At 38.6% G+C, this 16,251-nt stretch overlaps 1 protein-coding gene across 10 annotated transcripts in view; it reads right to left on the bottom strand.

Moving 5' to 3' along the window:
- TRIP12 (thyroid hormone receptor interactor 12) overlaps positions 1 to 16,251 on the bottom strand; it is a 79,924-nt gene that overhangs the window by 31,416 nt on the left and 32,257 nt on the right. For 7 of the 10 annotated variants that reach the window (XM_056359054.1, XM_056359045.1, XM_056359049.1 and 4 more), the window contains exons 3-7: positions 12,769 to 12,894; positions 11,021 to 11,820; positions 3,410 to 3,515; positions 1,998 to 2,134; positions 1,007 to 1,090 (exon numbers count right to left, since the gene is read on the bottom strand). In XM_056359054.1, coding sequence (XP_056215029.1) covers positions 1,007 to 1,090; positions 1,998 to 2,134; positions 3,410 to 3,515; positions 11,021 to 11,820; positions 12,769 to 12,894 — 1,253 coding nt within the window. The remainder of the gene's footprint in view (positions 1 to 1,006; positions 1,091 to 1,997; positions 2,135 to 3,409; positions 3,516 to 11,020; positions 11,821 to 12,768; positions 12,895 to 16,251) is intronic. The other 3 variants (XM_056359052.1, XM_056359053.1, XM_056359050.1) reach the window with 2 other exon arrangements.

The following is a 16,251-nucleotide window of genomic DNA, read 5'->3' as shown; positions in this document are numbered from 1 at the left end:
TATCTTCACATTTTATGGGAACTGAATGGCAGTATTAATCTAAAAAAAACACACTAAAAAAAAGGTTCACAGCTTTATTTGCTGATGAGCATGAAAGGGAAGAACGCTGCTAGATATTAGGGTGGGATTTTAGCTTTGTTTTTAAATACTTCTCAGTTACTTAATCTAGCTTAAGTGGGTGATTCTGAGCTTTACTGTAGCAACCATGACTACTGCAGATTAATAGTTATAGTTAATCGTAAAAATCAGTTTAGCTCAATATTCCTAATGCATACCTATGCTTACTGAGGACTATAAACAAGTGAACCGGTAGTGACACAGCACTCATTTCCACATTAAATATCCAGATTAAATGAAACCTGTCATTTGCAAAAGAGATCTTTATCTCAGAATTCCTTGCGACATAGTGGCAGAATCATTAAAACAGTTGCAGGGCATGCAAACTGAGTTTATACCCGCCTGTACTCTCAGGTTTTTTAAAACCTGAATCCTTTAGCCCAAGCACAAAAGCAAGCATTTTAAGAACATTTAGATTTTTTCTTTGGTCAAAGCTTAGAGCAAACATGGGTATCAGTGACAAGCACAAAAAAAAAATGTTATCCAGAAGCAGGCAGAGTAACAGTAGTGCTAACCTGGCCTGTCAACTGAAAACATTCTTGCAGAGATTTATTTTCATATTTGAGCTTACACATTTAATAGGACTGACTTCTCTGTTCTGTCCCCCCAACTCCTCCTGAAAAATCATCAACAGTAGTGTATTATACACCATGTAAATGAGTAAGGACACTACGCCAGCCACTCCAGACACTACTTCCAAATTCCTGCATCTTTAGGGAATTAAGGCTTGTAACTCTGTACTTCAGAACTACTGTAAGCAAAGCAACACGTTCACATAGAGAGAAACAAAAATACAGCCTTCCCACTGCACATAATACAGAATTTGGGTAGATATGGCTATTTATAGGCTGCAAACAAAAAAAGGTAAATTAATAAAAAACTTTTATACCTTGTAGTCTTCCCATCTCAGAATCATCTGACTCACTTTCTCCAGAGGTTGTCATACCTACAGCCCCAGCAACAGAACTAGAAGCTAAAGAAATAAGGTAGAGATTAAAGCAAGTTACAGTGCCTTAAAGCTACAAAATTTGCACTAATTCTATCATTAAGGCGAAAGCATCCACCATCAGAAGAGTGCCCTGCATTTAACACTACCACCATCATACTACTGTACAATTGTAATTTTAAATATACCAGCCTACGGGGGGGGGCGCGGTGGGGAATACAGCTAGATGAGCTAATTATCTTTCAGAAAAGTTTACCTGTATCCTTAGGTAAATTTATATTTCTCTTAATTGAGTGTCATGCTGCATTTAGTTTCTCTAAATTTTGACTTTTTGTACTAGCTAGCTTTAAGGAGAGAACTTCTGACTTTTTCTACAATCCAGCATAATAGCTGGAAAGCTCCTCTGAACTCACTCCTGATTATGACCAGATGTAAAATGAAGTACCATTTAACAGAATTGTGCAAGTAAGAATATTTGTTACAAATTTCTCCAGTACAGACATGCTTGCAATTTCAAGAAAACTTGTATAATATTTATGAGTAGCTACAAAAAAGAGCTTTTACAGGTAAATGCATGGTTCTGTATTCTGAACAGTTTGGTGTCTCTTCAGTTGGCAGTACAGTAATTTACGTAGCATCAGATATAGCTGCTTTAAAAAAAGAAAGAGGTAGATGCCCGAAAACTAAAGTCTGGTTTATTGGACATGGTTTGGAGACTACAAAAAAAAAAAAGCGTAACTGAAGCATGTACCAGATATCCAGAAGACCAGATTCAAGAGTAAATGTCCCTCTCAAAAGTCTTCCAGAATTATTTACCAGCTGTACCAGCTTCAACAATTTCTCCCCAGAACTCATCTATTTAATTATTTTTAAATGCAGAGAAGTTTATATCAGCAACTACACTAAAAATGCTTCAGCTGGATTTTCTTCTTACCTGCAGCTCCCTGGGGTGCCTCATCTGTACGTGCAGCTGAAGAATTAACTCCATCCTGGTTGTTGTCAGGATCAGCCATCTTCTCCTGTCGGCGAGCTTCAGCTGCTCCTCTTTTACCCAGGCCAGAGCCTCGCCGACTAAAGATTCAAAAAACAAAGTTTCAGATCTCATGAACTAAGACAGGAGATCTATTGATGTGAGACTACCTAAAACCACATAGCATTTATGTGGATCATGACCATAAAATTGTGCCATCTAACAGATGTGTGTGAGAATCCACCTTCACAAAATTATCCAACTCCTCTTTACCCTTCAGGCCCTGCACTATGGTAGCCATTTGTTTATACTAATGCATTACACAGTTAGGTTCTTACATTATACCCTTCAAGACAAAGCTGTCTACTAAAATATAACAGTAAAAATGAGCACAATTAAAGTAACTGTTAGTTACAAGTCACATACACATTGGAGAATTCAATGGCAGAGTAACTATCTAGTAAGTTCTAAACTACTGGAAGCAAAGAGAACTCTGATGTTCAACTTGGGTTTCAGTGCCGGAACAAGTCTGAGAGCACAAATTGCTTTGAATTTGCTTTTTTAAACACTACTGTCATCACCACTACAAATACATATGCTTACAAAGTAAACAGTCAAATTCAAATGCACACTTGATGACAGAATAGACTTCAGAAGCTTTTTTTTTTTTTTCCCCCCTCATGGAAGAGGGTACAGTTGTACTGGAACTACTAAAGTAGTTTAGGCATAAGAAAAAAAATAAAGCTTGTTAAGGTGTCACAAGTCTAGCTTCAGAATATACGCAACTACAAAAATATACAAAAATTTTTTGCATCACAAGACATTTACTCTCCTCTCCCACTTAATCTACCAGCTGTTTAAAATTATTAATTCAGGACTAGTTCTCCCCTGCATTAGAACATAAATTAACTTCTTCAATATTTGCAGTATTGTTCAGATGCAGCTGCTGACCAGCTGAGTCAGCTTAACAATGTACACTATTAAAACAGACTCCTGTGTGGTACTTAATTTTCAAAACAGTAATCTATTTTATTTTTCATGATGACAGTAGTTCAGCACATGCTCTCTTTGTGTTTAGTGGTTGTTTTTTAAAATCACCACCTCCCTAAGGAAAGAATTACTTAAACTTGTGATATAGGCTTTGTATGCATCTTCCCCTTCACCCCCACAGCTGAGGGACTTATTGAAGGTCTGACAGTGACACATTCTATGCGCTGTCCATAACAGTGGTGTGTAGAGTAACCCAGCAGGCCTGAAAAGCTGCAGCTAATTCTACAATAGCTAAGTAAGAGACAGACAAGCTCAGGTTTTATGTATGGAAGCAACATTCATGTCAACCACAGCAGTAATCTCGTTTCATTATCTTAATGTTTTACCTGGTGCTAGCACAGGAGCCCGTGGTCTTTTGCCGTGTGCTCCGCCGCAAACTGGGGAGCTCAGCAGGTGGTGATTCACTGCGCTTCTTCGTAGATTTTCTTAGACCTACATAATATTTTAAGAATCGTGAGGAAATCAGTTTTTAAATACACAGCAGTTCTACAAAGAAATGAAACTTCTACATACAGGAAACTTCTGTGTAGAAGAACATAAGAACCACAATAAGCCCACATTAGCTTCTAGTTACCTTAGACTAATTGCTATACTACTAAGAGAAATGCTCAGGTATTTACTTTTACTCATTATTTTGAAACAAGTAATATTAAACTTGAAGTTGTTACCTAGACACCTTTTCCTAACCTACACACTACAGTTACAGAAAAGCTTCCAAGTCTCTCACGCTAAACAGATAACACCTTACAGGATACAAGTTTATTATTTCCACTTATTTATGTTCAAACCACTTTTTTTTTAAAAAAAAAAAAAAGATGACACTTCAGCTTTAGACAAAGAGAAAAGGAGAAATTACATTGTGGGGAGAGCAGTGGTGGTGGCATCTGTTCCCCCCCAGTAAATCTGTGCAGCATAAACTTAATCTTTTTCACTAGCTAAATCATAATTTTCAGTCAGTTTTATTCACATTAGTGTGGCTTAAGAATAACTACCTTAAATCAAAACCATGCGCCCCTCCAGGAATCAAACACTGCCAGTGTTGAGATCTGTGATGTGTATTATTTGTGCTCCTATTTCAACTACAGCTCTTCAACCCCTCTCACTGTCAAAAGGGCTTTCTTGAGGCAAGGAACCAAGCATATCTTCACAGCTTTGGAAAAGGAGTTCACATTTTTAATTTAGAAGCATTTGCACTGTTGGGAGGCTGACCCAACTGATATTAACTTGCTCTAGGCCACGAAGCCATTGTTCTGATGACACATCTCACTGCAGAACCAGGTAAACCTTAAATACACAAAACCCCCATGCAATACAACATACTCTGATAATAAGCAAGGTTATTATCAAGCTGAAATATCCTATAATAACAGCTTCCAAACCAGAAGGCTGATAGTTAAGGTCAAAAATTAAAAATCCTCATCAGACCCAGCTCAACATTTCCGTCCCCCCATCTCTATAATAAATAAAGTAAAGGAGAACCCCATAACATTCATTTTAGAGATACTATTACTAGAACAGATGTAAATAAATTTGAAAAGATGGTAATATTGGACCACTGCTCCCCCTTCTGGCAACAAAGCAGAAATAAAAAGATAGCAAAGTGCTATGTTTTTTGAGCACACTACCTATCAAACTGGCTCCTGTCTATTTCCTTAATCCTAAAACGTTTCAGGAATGCTGCCTTGTGGTACTGAGGGATGACATGTTCACTACGGAGCTTCTGACTGCGTATTTAACAGGAAAGGAAAAGTGATCTGAAAAACTATTACTGACCTGGTCTATAGTCCTTTCAAACACTATGCTAGACACAACACCACAATGCTGTGTGCAGTTGAATTCCCTGGAGATAAAGGTTAACCTGATATTTAGGTATTAGCACACACCTGATTTACTAACTCAAGAAATCTGGCAACCTTGGGAAAACAACAAGGTTTTGTACTTAACAGGCACCAAGCACTAAACCAAAGCCGGCCAGTCACCTGAAGCTTCAGATGGTCTGTATATACAGAACAAAATATGTAACTTTCTCAAATATTAAAAAAAATATAATATTTTTACTACACACGCTTTCAAACCCAAAATTTAAGTTGCTATGACAAAAATACATGATGACTCGAATCCTATTTATATCCATAAGACATGGGGTGGGGGGAGTATGTTATAGATATGTAAGAGAAAACCAGTTTGAAACAGTTGTAGCAGGACCCCATGCCATAGCTACGTAAGCCTTTAAGCTGTAGAAGCGCACAGATACAAAACTACCCCTCGTAGCTGGTTATATTTTACAACAGAAAATGCATGCTTTAACTAGCACTAGGTATAGCACTGCATTACTCCACGAGTAAAACACGATTACCACTCTGAGTTCATATTATGTATACTGAAAAGCACGCTACTCAGTACGGTACCTGTAACAGTATGGTGAAGTTCTAAATGAGATGTGCTTTTGCTTTACCTTTACATCAGGGGTCCTCAAACTACGGCCCGTGGGCCGGATACGGCCTCCCAGGGTCCTCAATCCAGCCCCCGGTATTTACAGACACCCCCCGCTGGGGGTTTGGGGGGGGGGGGGGGGGGGGAGGGGAACCAAACAGCCGCAGATGACTGCCTGCCACTTCATCCGCGCGCCGGCCCCCTGGTTAAACAGTTTGAGGACCCCTGCTTTAGATAAATAAGTTAGTCACCCTGTTACAGTAGTAATTCAGTGGAAAAATTTAAAAATACATTTTAATTCTTTATGTCAGCATGCCACTTACTACTTCAAATCTGTGGGTACTGATTTTCAAGTAGTCAGACCTAAATATTAAGTAACTTGTTATCAGCTTAATAACAGACTATCAATGACACACCACACATCCACTCTAAGTGAAGTAAGGTTGACTGGATTTATATCAAAAAAGGATTTCTTCTAAGGGCAAAGGTTTCACAAAACAGCAGAGCTAGCTTAACAGCTTACTCTTGTTTAACAGTTTGGTACACTCATCTCTCATTGCTCCCAAACCGATTCCTAGATGCACAGAGCGCACACCACATATACACCTTCTCGTTCCATTTGTATTCTGCCAGTTCGGTGAGCTGAGCTTGCTTAACAAGGGTCAGATGAGCAGAGACACCAGGAAGCAGTAGGGCAATGAAGCTGTGAAATAGGTTGTCCTTTTCCGTAAGAGTCATTAAATTAGCCAACCACCTCTTTAAACTGAATTACCTCAATAAGAGGGTTTTAGAAAATAGGAAGAGTTACCCAGTTACTGCTTGGTGGATGAGTTGTACGTTACATCACAGCCTGAGCACCCAGAAGAGTTGAGCTCATTTTCTCCCGCTGCTCAGGAATAATGTTCTCCTTGTCAGCTCTTACTGCATGTTTCTCTTCCCGAGTCTTTACTTCTCTACCTCTGATGTATCTACAAGGGCACATACATGAACCTAAAACCTCAGGACTGCCAATTTCTTCAGCGTTGGACTGAACTTTCATCCTTTCATTCACATTGTCACCAAAATTTCATCCTCCATTAACACATTGCCAACGTGCACTCCTGCCTGAGTCAGTCCTGTATCTATAGGGGTTGCAGGAGGCTAACAGCCCCCAGCCTTCGCTGGCAAAGAGGGCAAAACCCACATTCAGAGAGATGCCCTGTGACTGCCTGACGAAGGACAACACCAGTCACACTGCCATAGATAGCAAGGGCTTTCAGAATTGGTTTGACATTCATCTCCAGAAGCTGTTTATTCAACATTATTTCTGTAATACACAGAACTATCAAGAGATCTGTTTCAAAGAGCTAGTAAGACTTATGAACAGAGATGGACTTTTAATAAACCAGAAGAAAGTTATCTTTAAGCAGTTCATATTCAGTAACTGCATAAGCTTCAGAATTAGAGCACAGGCATAGGTTTCCTTATGGCAAACTGATCTGTTGCTGATGCCATGACATCATCCTATTTGCATGCCAAACACTCATGTTAATGACTCAGAAGGAAAACAGACCCAAACAGGCTAAACCTGAAACAGCATAGCCTAACAGAAATCAAACAAAACAAACAAAAAAATCTTAAGAACATCTTCACATTTAAGTGTGTTTTCTGGTCAGCATTTTTTTAAAAAAGCATTTTTTGTTGCATGAAAGAAACAAGTCCTGAATGCAGCTGTACTGCATTCACTTGAAGTCTGAGTGTATTCCCCAAGCCAAAACAAAATCAGTCAAACTTTTACAGTCCGTAACCTGAAAAGCCCTTATTTTGCAGTTCAGAAAGATAATCAGTAGAGATTTACTTGTTCAAACTGCAAGTTTAGACTCCAGATTGGCTCCTGTGTTGGGCTGCTCTCCTCCTCATGCAATAAAGATGGGGTGAAAATAGTTGTGGCAAGGGAAAACTAGACAGCCTCCTGTTGCTCTAATACTCCACTATTCCCCTCCCTCAGTACCAACCCAGATGTTCCCAGCTCTATTATAGCCCCACAGAGCCCATCACTGCAATTAAACCTTCTCCAAACCAGTCACCTTATTGCCTCAATCCTAAACCCACAATTCTTAAGGCTCTAACAACCATCACAGAGACAGTACTGTCACCCACAACCCCAAATAAACTGTTCCAGAGCTATTTTCAGATTCTTTTCTTCCTCACTTCTGCCAAATCCCTTGAAGCCAAGAGTCATACATCATTCAGGCTCTTGTGTTCACCTTCATGTGGCTTTCTAGTATATCCCAATAACCTCTCCAGCTCTGCCCACTGCCACCCCCAGGGTCTTAAACTATTAGGTAGAGACTTCTCAGTCAGGGACAGCTGTGCTAAGTTACCCTGCCTTCATCGCTGTCCTAGTCATCACTGCCAGCTTCTTCCTACTTAAGGGCCACAAGACACCACACACAAAGGACAGTAAAGATCTCCATAACAACAGAGACACAATTAAGCTTGGTTTTATACTGTTACATAATCAGTGAGATGACCCAATTTGCAACATTGTAAAAAAGCCCCTACAAAATATAGGGCTTGAAAGGGATGTCAAAATAGTCAAATCAAGAGAGCAAAACATGGAACTTGCTTTTTTTCCCCTGTCAAAAAATATTCAGCTACAAAAAGAGAGATGAAAAACTTTAGTCTAGCCTGTTTTTGCTCTTCCAACAAGTTCTACGGCTGTTACTCAGTGATATCACTGCTCAATTACAGATTGCTGTACAGCTGAAAACCTTGGAAGTCACCTCAGCTGCATTTAACACCTATTAATTATCCAGTGAGGACCAGACAAGAAACCTCAGGGTTTTGCCCTCCAATAGGTGAAAGTTTTCTGCAATGATGGCAACCACTTCTCTCCTCATTCTCTTCAGTAGACTAAGACAGCTCAGCTCTTCTGGCTTTTCTTTAAAGACCACAACTACTAATAATTCTTTTGTACTTCCTGAAATGCAATACCCCACAGTGAACAGCACTGCATTTATACAGACATGACTGACCATGTACTAGCAAGAATAATCTCCCCTCTCTTCCCACTTTTCTTCCTAGAACCACTCACACACATCATCTTTCCTGCAATTTTTGCAGCTCCTTGAAGAGCTATGCTTGCAGCTTTGTTTTTGGTTTATCTGCCTCTACTTCTATAAGCCCCATTTCAAACATCTGTTTGATATTATGCTCCTATGCAAGCCTACCAAGTTTTAGCTTTCACTTTCTACACAGGATTACTATGACTTCTAAGGACACGTTTCCAGGCAGAGAGCTATACACCTCTCAATAATTTAGATCACTTTGCCTTACTGCTTTAGAAAGCTCTAGGATGTTAGTATCCATGTGAAAAAATCATCTATTCCTGCTTCCTTATCCTCTAAGGGTACTAGCGTGCTACAGAAAATTAATTTGAACTTAACCATTCTTCCTTAAAAACCTACACTGGAGGTTTATTTTCTTACTGCTTTCTTGACACCTCTCAACATTATCCAAAATGTGTATTTTGTTAAAGTATTTGTCCCAACATTTGAGTTACTGAAGCTGTATGACAGACTTTTCCTCTAAGAGCTCTACACTAATAGTTACCGTTGATTCCAAGATCACTTCAATCTGTTGTCAAAGAGCTCTAATGCACTATTTTTCAAACAGTGAGACTATTTGAAAATAACACAGTTTAACACTTCTATTCTAGGTTGAGTTCTTACTTTAAGTGGTATTCAGTATAGCAATGATATTCAATATAATAACCATTGGAATAAGTTTTGATGCAATCTACAGTAAAATGAAGAGGAATCAGATGTTTCAGACTTCTAGCATCACCTGTTACTACTTTTCTTTCCCCCTCAAACTGGGACACCATCTAGAGAAAGTAACTTCTGAGTCTAGAAGCATTCCTCACCATGCTTTGTGTCCCCTACTGGTGACATTTTATACATATACACACAAGCCTTATAGTCCATACCAACTTGGTTTTGTGACATACACTTGAATGTCTTAGTTCAACTTCAGTTTATCTTTTTGCAAGAGATCACTTTCAAGTCATGACAGAGCTAAAGCCAGTCAAGCTAGCTTTCTCAGGACATTCTTTGTGGAGACAGTTTAGGCTCATCTTCTCAATGCTGTTTTTCAAGTCATTCTCCACACACTCCCTTTACATTGTGCTATCCCACCCTTTCCCTTCTCAGTACTTGCTGAAATTTTGTCACTTGCCAGTAACTTGCTGCCTTCACTCTCTTGATGGAGTTAATTCTTTCTCCTCCCTGTTGATTGTCCTCATTGCTGAAAAGTTGCCTGTGACAGACTTAGCTAAGAACTTGTGGGTGGGTCAGTCCCATTCTTGCCCGATTCCTATGCACTTCCCTCTCATTCCACTCTGTGGATTCAGAGTTTTGACTCTGGAATTCATCACCCATGAAGTCTTGAACCATGGAGCAGGTAGAGAAAAGCTTGCTACAAAAATGTAACTCCTCTCCCCTTCCCCAATGCTACTCTTCCTCAATTAGGTTAGGGCATTCCAGAATCAGTACTCCAGACACACAAGTTATCCAAAACAAGCCTGTTAGGTCAATTAAATCTACACATAAATTGCTTATACAGGAAGACAACCAGTTGCTCTTGTTTATTTCACATATTTCCTGCATTAGTATGAGCTATAGACATGCCCCATTTGGGACAGGCTACTTGCGACCATACACAGAGAAAGGAACAACAGTAAGCAAGCTTAAGAATCCAACTTCTTAAATCAAGTTTTAAAGAATACATGTTATAAGCATGTTATATAGTACACAAAGGCAGCATAACACATTTAAAAAAAAAAAACCACTTTGTTCAAAGCAACAGAGCCACAAAGGTATCTGCACACTGATGCAGGTGCTCTGCTTGGAGACAGCCTGTATTTCTTAGTGACAATTTCCAAGAACAGAGCCTGCTATTCAAATTCAGTGGCAGAGAGGACATGTTTTGTAAGAACAAAAAGATAAAGTGACTAACATCTGAGGCACTAGGTACACTAGGTTTAAAAGATTACTGGTTTTGAAGTAGTATCAGAGAAGATATTCTCACAGTAAGGAAAAATGAGGTAAGCGGGCTTGAAACGAGAAATCACATTATCTACTTGTTTTCAATCATTTAACATCCCCACTTCAGGACAGATAGCTTAAGTAAAAGAGGAAAAACAGAAATCTGACAGGAAGAACAATCAAGAGTTTTATAGCATACATGTTCCCATCACAACACTCAACTATTTTGCATATTTTTTTAATATTGATTTACAAGACAGAAGCAAATTAAACTTATAGAACACTGACTGTATTGAAGTAATTTGCTTTAGCTGTAAATAATTTCAGTCACTCCTTTACTTAAAAGCTCAGCAGAACACACTAAAAGTAAATTTCTTTAGGAAGATCACAAGAAGATCACTAAAAACGATAGAAATTTTTGTTTAGAAGACTATTTTAAAACATACATGCTTATTCTTCCACAAAAATAGGACTTACTTGCTAGCTTAGCCTGTAGTCCTGAAGGTCCAGGTTTTGATGTCTCCGACTTGGAAGAGCCTGGTAGAGACAGTTTTGTTTTAGGGAGACTGACTTTTGGGCTGAATCGAGCAGCCCAATCAAACTTTGAAGAGCCACCTGTTTTACTCTGTTCTTTGTCCCTGCTGCTCCTTCTTGGGCTGGGGCTGGATGCAGAACGGGAACGTCTAGCCTTATTCTGGTCCTTTCCTTGTTTCACTCTGGCACCCTGAGGAACAGCAGAAGCAGCAGAGGCAACAGCAGAAGAGGAGGAAGATGTGGAAGCTGAAGAAGAAGAATCAGTGATGGTGCTACACCCAGCTTTGGCTGAGGTCACTGATTTTGAAGCCAGCTTGGAGAGTTTTGCTGACTTCTCCTCAGCGCCAGTTGATTCAACTGCTGAACCACTCTTTATACAAGACAGATTTTCTGTCCTTTTCCTTTTCAGACTTCGGGAGCTACCAGCAGCTCCACCCTTTCTGGTGTGAGCCTTGCTTGTTGATGGCAATTGTGTGGACTTCTGCTGTTCTTGGTCTAAATGTCTTCTTTTAGATTTAGTATGTGGCTTCTTAGTTTCCAAGGAACTTTCAGTGTGTTGAAGTGCTTTGGGTCTTTTAGCAGAGCTAGGAGAATCGGTCCTCCTGTAATCTGAACTAGCACTGCGTTTAACTCCTCGAGAATTGTCTTTCTTAGGCACTTGCCCCGTTTTTTCCTTTTCTGAAGTATTGACTGTCTCTGGATCTTCTTGTTGTGGTATTAAAACAGTAGATGAACTACAGCCTCTGTAGAAGTAAGCAAGAACAGTGTTAATGTTGAACTCTAGAAACCTCACAGTTGCAATAGTTTTGCAAAATAAATGTCAGCGTTCTCTAATAATAAAGGAAACATCAGGTAAGATTATTATTGTTGATTATTAAGTTTACATTGAAACAAGAAAAAAATGCCTGTATGAGAACAGTCATGGCAAATCTTCGCTAGCATGAAAATTAGAACAAATTGCACAGTGCTCTGCTTTTTTTAATGAGGAAGATATGAGGTAACTTGGGTAGATTTTACTATCTGATTTTTTTTAATAGGTACGTCGAACTGATAAAAAAAAGGAAAAAACTCCAAGCCTTGAAGCTATCATCTGAATGTTTGAGAATCTAAGTCCCACAAGAGCGTAAAGAGTGTTCAGTCATGCATAACTAGTCATAACTGGATTCTAGTTAAGGAAGACTCTTAATGAAAAGGTAGTTTCACCATCTTGAAATCGATGGCAATTAATCACACACAAAAATGGCAAAATCCCCTTCTACATGATAGAAAACTGTTCCAGTGCATGTATAGCAGAAGTACACAAAAGGCAGTCAAAGCGCGACCAAGATTACTACCCTGAACACAGGCATACTTTAGATTATTAAATGTTTCAATTCATACTGGACATTGCTCAGAACTCCTTGGGCAATCTTCCCCCCACATGAAGTAGGAAGAGGAGAAAGACTGTGCAAGTTTTCCAGTACTAGTTACGCAGAAATCATTTCCTCCCCATCACTGATGTAATGCTCTTAGTTGGTAAATTATAAAAAGAAACAAAAATAGAACGTGAAACACTGAAACCTATCCACTGAATGCAATACCTGGATTAGTTAAAAATCTATCAGTCATACATTTCATAAGCACTCTGTATAACTATACACAGTTGTGAAGCTCATAACACTGGTTAACATATGAATATGAAGTGCAATTACCTTTTAGAAAAGTGTCCCTTGGACTGTTCAGAAGTAGTATTAGACTGCACTTTGGGTGTCTTTGAAATGGATTTTCTACTCTCAGGAGGGCTATGTGCCTTATGTTTTGCCTGCCCAAAATGTGACCTGTCAGCAGAAAGTCAAAACAGAAAGCTATCAGGATTCCAAGACACATACAAACCCGCAGGTGGAACTATTATTTGCTTTTTAGACCATTTATAAATAGTAGTTTATAGCTTCAGATTTTTACATATCAACACCTAACATCAAAGCGACATTTCAAAAGAATCACCTGGTACAGTTACAAATCACTACCATTTTAACTGCGTTGTAAAGCGCATGATTATTTAGTAGTTTTAGATGTATACAACATTCTCACATCTGAGCTGTGCAGATAAAATTCAATTTTTTCTGTTGTGCAGTTACAGAATTATTCACTTAAACATTAAGGTAGCACAGTAAGGCACAAGATTAGAGCACCTGTCAAAGATGTCTTCTCATAAACAGATACATACTCATCAACCTCAAGATTTCATGTGTTAAGACTTTATCCAGCTACAAGTTTTTAAAAGTTTGTCTCTTGGCTCTTGAGTTTAACAAAATCAAATGCTCAGAATAGGAATGCAACCAGCTCGACTCAGTAGGAAAACTCAACCCCGCCAGTTATTTTCTGACTGCAGATCCACCAATTCAAAGGACTGGGAGCCGTTTGGTAACAGCTGAAGTAAGAGGAATGAAGAAATGCACGCTAGCAATGAAGGCAGCCAGATGAGACAGAAAACCTGTGATGTCAGAAAAAGACACACAGAGAAAGAGTTTCACATCAAGAAGCCACAACAGATCTTCCAAGCAGCTTTCAGCTACATGCAAAAAAAATTGTATTGTATGCAAAGAACTGTATTGTATTAACTCTGACTTTAGGGCAAAGATCATACTATACCATAGATAAAATTTAAGTCTTAAGTTACATCTTTATATATTCCACACCTATCTTCAAAACTAATCAGAATTATCATCTGCAAGACTCAGGGACAGCTCATCAGCAGTTAAAACAGCATAGTATAAATAACTGCCGAGGCAAGAGACATCTTATTTGTACTTCCCTGGATAAAACACAGTTTTGACTCAGCTGCCACCAGGAAAACTCTACTGCTCATATACTTCCCACACTGAAACCCCAAGCACCGCTAACTTTAATGAGGCTTCAAACTAGCCTAGTATCAGTGCTGGAAGAAGCAACGTTTCAGAGTTAAACAACTGCTGAGTACATGCTTATACTATTAACCTAGGCTATCTAGTTCTTTGAGTTGAGCTATGCAAACATCTTTGATTCATATAGGGGAAGGGGAGAAATGTAACTTCAGATTTCAGTGTCCTGATCCAACCCATGACCCAAAACACCAAAATGTTTAGGCCAAAAGAGTAAGTGGAAGAGGAAGAAGAGTTCCACAAGCTTTCAAACAGCTTCTTCCAATCAAATGCCAGAAATCCAGTACCAAAGGCAGACCTAAGCCTGCTATTGACCAGGGAGTTTCACCATCCTCTTAATGATTTCAACATGAACTTTAACATAACCCTTAGTACCAAAAAAAAAAAAACAAACCACCACCAAAAAAACCCACACCTAACCACCTAAGTGACAACCACATGATTATCTGCCTACAGAGGCAAAGTGGTAAAACTTCTGTAACATGACTGTTTTTCTTGAAAACTTTCCTTCCTCTGTTTATTCCCCCCCCCCCGAAGTATTCTCATGTAATCAGTTTTTCAAACTGATGAATGGACCTAGACAGCACAGATGCAAAACTTCCTGTGACTCACCTAAGAGCATAATAGTCTGAAAATATCAGATTAACAGCATCTTCTCCATACTCCAGTAATCTGTTTTTATTTCTCATACTAGAAGAAATCATTTTTGCTATCAAAAGCAAGTGAAATAAAATAGTTAGATCTTTAGCTCACAATAGCAGATCCATCAAGGTAAACTTGGGAATAGTTTCACCTAATCTTGAGTGTTTAGATTTTCCTTCTCCCAACAAAAGATTAAGGCGTGTAATTTAATTTTCCCCTTGAAATGTTTTTATTATGGGAGGAACAGGAGTTATTACATAAAAAATGAGATTCATGCCAAGTGTAAATTATGTAAGCTAACTGATCAGGGTTCATTTATTCTAAATATATTTTAAAAGGCTATTTTACCTTAAAATTTTTGGTTTGCTTCAATCAGAACTGGATTTAACCTAGTGCTTTAAGTATTCACAGAACACAAACCATTGGAGATCTTTTCAACTAAAATATAACTAAAGCAATATATCAAAACATCAAGTACTTAAATCTTGCACTGAAGAGTTTCCACCTGTTCCAGGCGTCTCCACTTTCACCTTTAAACCCTTCAGGTTCTTAGAAATTTTACAAACATGATTTCATACCAACAGCCGATTTATATGGAGCAACAGAGCTACAATCATAGCCTGGGGATCGTGAATACTGTATCGTGCAGACTATTTGCACTTGCTTTATTTTCTTTATCCATCTAACTATCAGTAGAAATAACACTCATAGCCAGAGCAGAAAGGTTACACTAGAAACATGAGGAGTTCAAATGACAAAGATTTTTTTTATTGTTCTAAAGACCTACACTGTGCTCTCACTTTTCATTGAGTTTAATCATTCACCTTGTATGCGTTGCAAAGAAGAGGTACACAATAGCAACTGTACATGTAGTAGCATGTCAGTTAAAAACATGACATTAAATCCCTTTCTCTAAGGTCTGTATGATAGCAAGCAGATTGACAATTTGGAGAGACTGCAGGATTGAGTTAAGACAACTTTAGCCATACACCGACTAACAAGTATCATTGTCCCAATTTATGTTAAGGTTGTCACAGCTTGTTTAAGGTCTCGTTAAAAGTTAACTTACATACAAAGGTAGTTAGAATAGTCTGAGCTAGAAACAAAAGCGCAATGCTTGCAGAAGTGCGTGCTATGAAAGGTACATAGGCAGCTGGAAGATTAACTTTTGTTAAAGGTTGTAAGGTACCAGTACTTTTGACCATAATTCAAGGCCTTTAATTCATAACTTACCCAGTTACATGCTCTTTATTCTTTTCCATTAATGTATCCTTCATTCAGAAGCCTCATTTAAACAAATATTCCAGCAACAAGTATTTTGAGAGGCTAAGCTCCTCATTAATGATGAAAAATAAGTTAATTTTTTATGAGCTTCTGTTCATCCATTTCCATTCACAAGGGCAAATCAAGGAAGACTGAGCCTTGCTGCACCTGCAAGTGTTTTGGCGTTTTTGTTTGGGTTTTGGGGTTTGTTTTTTTTTTTTTGCTTGTTTCTGGTCCATCCGCACCCCCAACTTAAAGACAGTTTCATGACTTGCTCCAAAGCTTCACTCAACTGGACAAAACTGTCTGCTGATATGCATTTCAATTCACAAGCAGACACTCAATTCAGAGTAACACAGAGAAGTTGAC

This window comes from Falco biarmicus, chromosome 13 (assembly GCF_023638135.1).
Source record: "Falco biarmicus isolate bFalBia1 chromosome 13, bFalBia1.pri, whole genome shotgun sequence".
Classification (NCBI taxonomy): domain Eukaryota; kingdom Metazoa; phylum Chordata; class Aves; order Falconiformes; family Falconidae; genus Falco; species Falco biarmicus.
The sequence above is the reverse complement of the archived record's forward strand: the minus strand, read 5'-3'. Positions and strand labels throughout refer to the sequence as shown.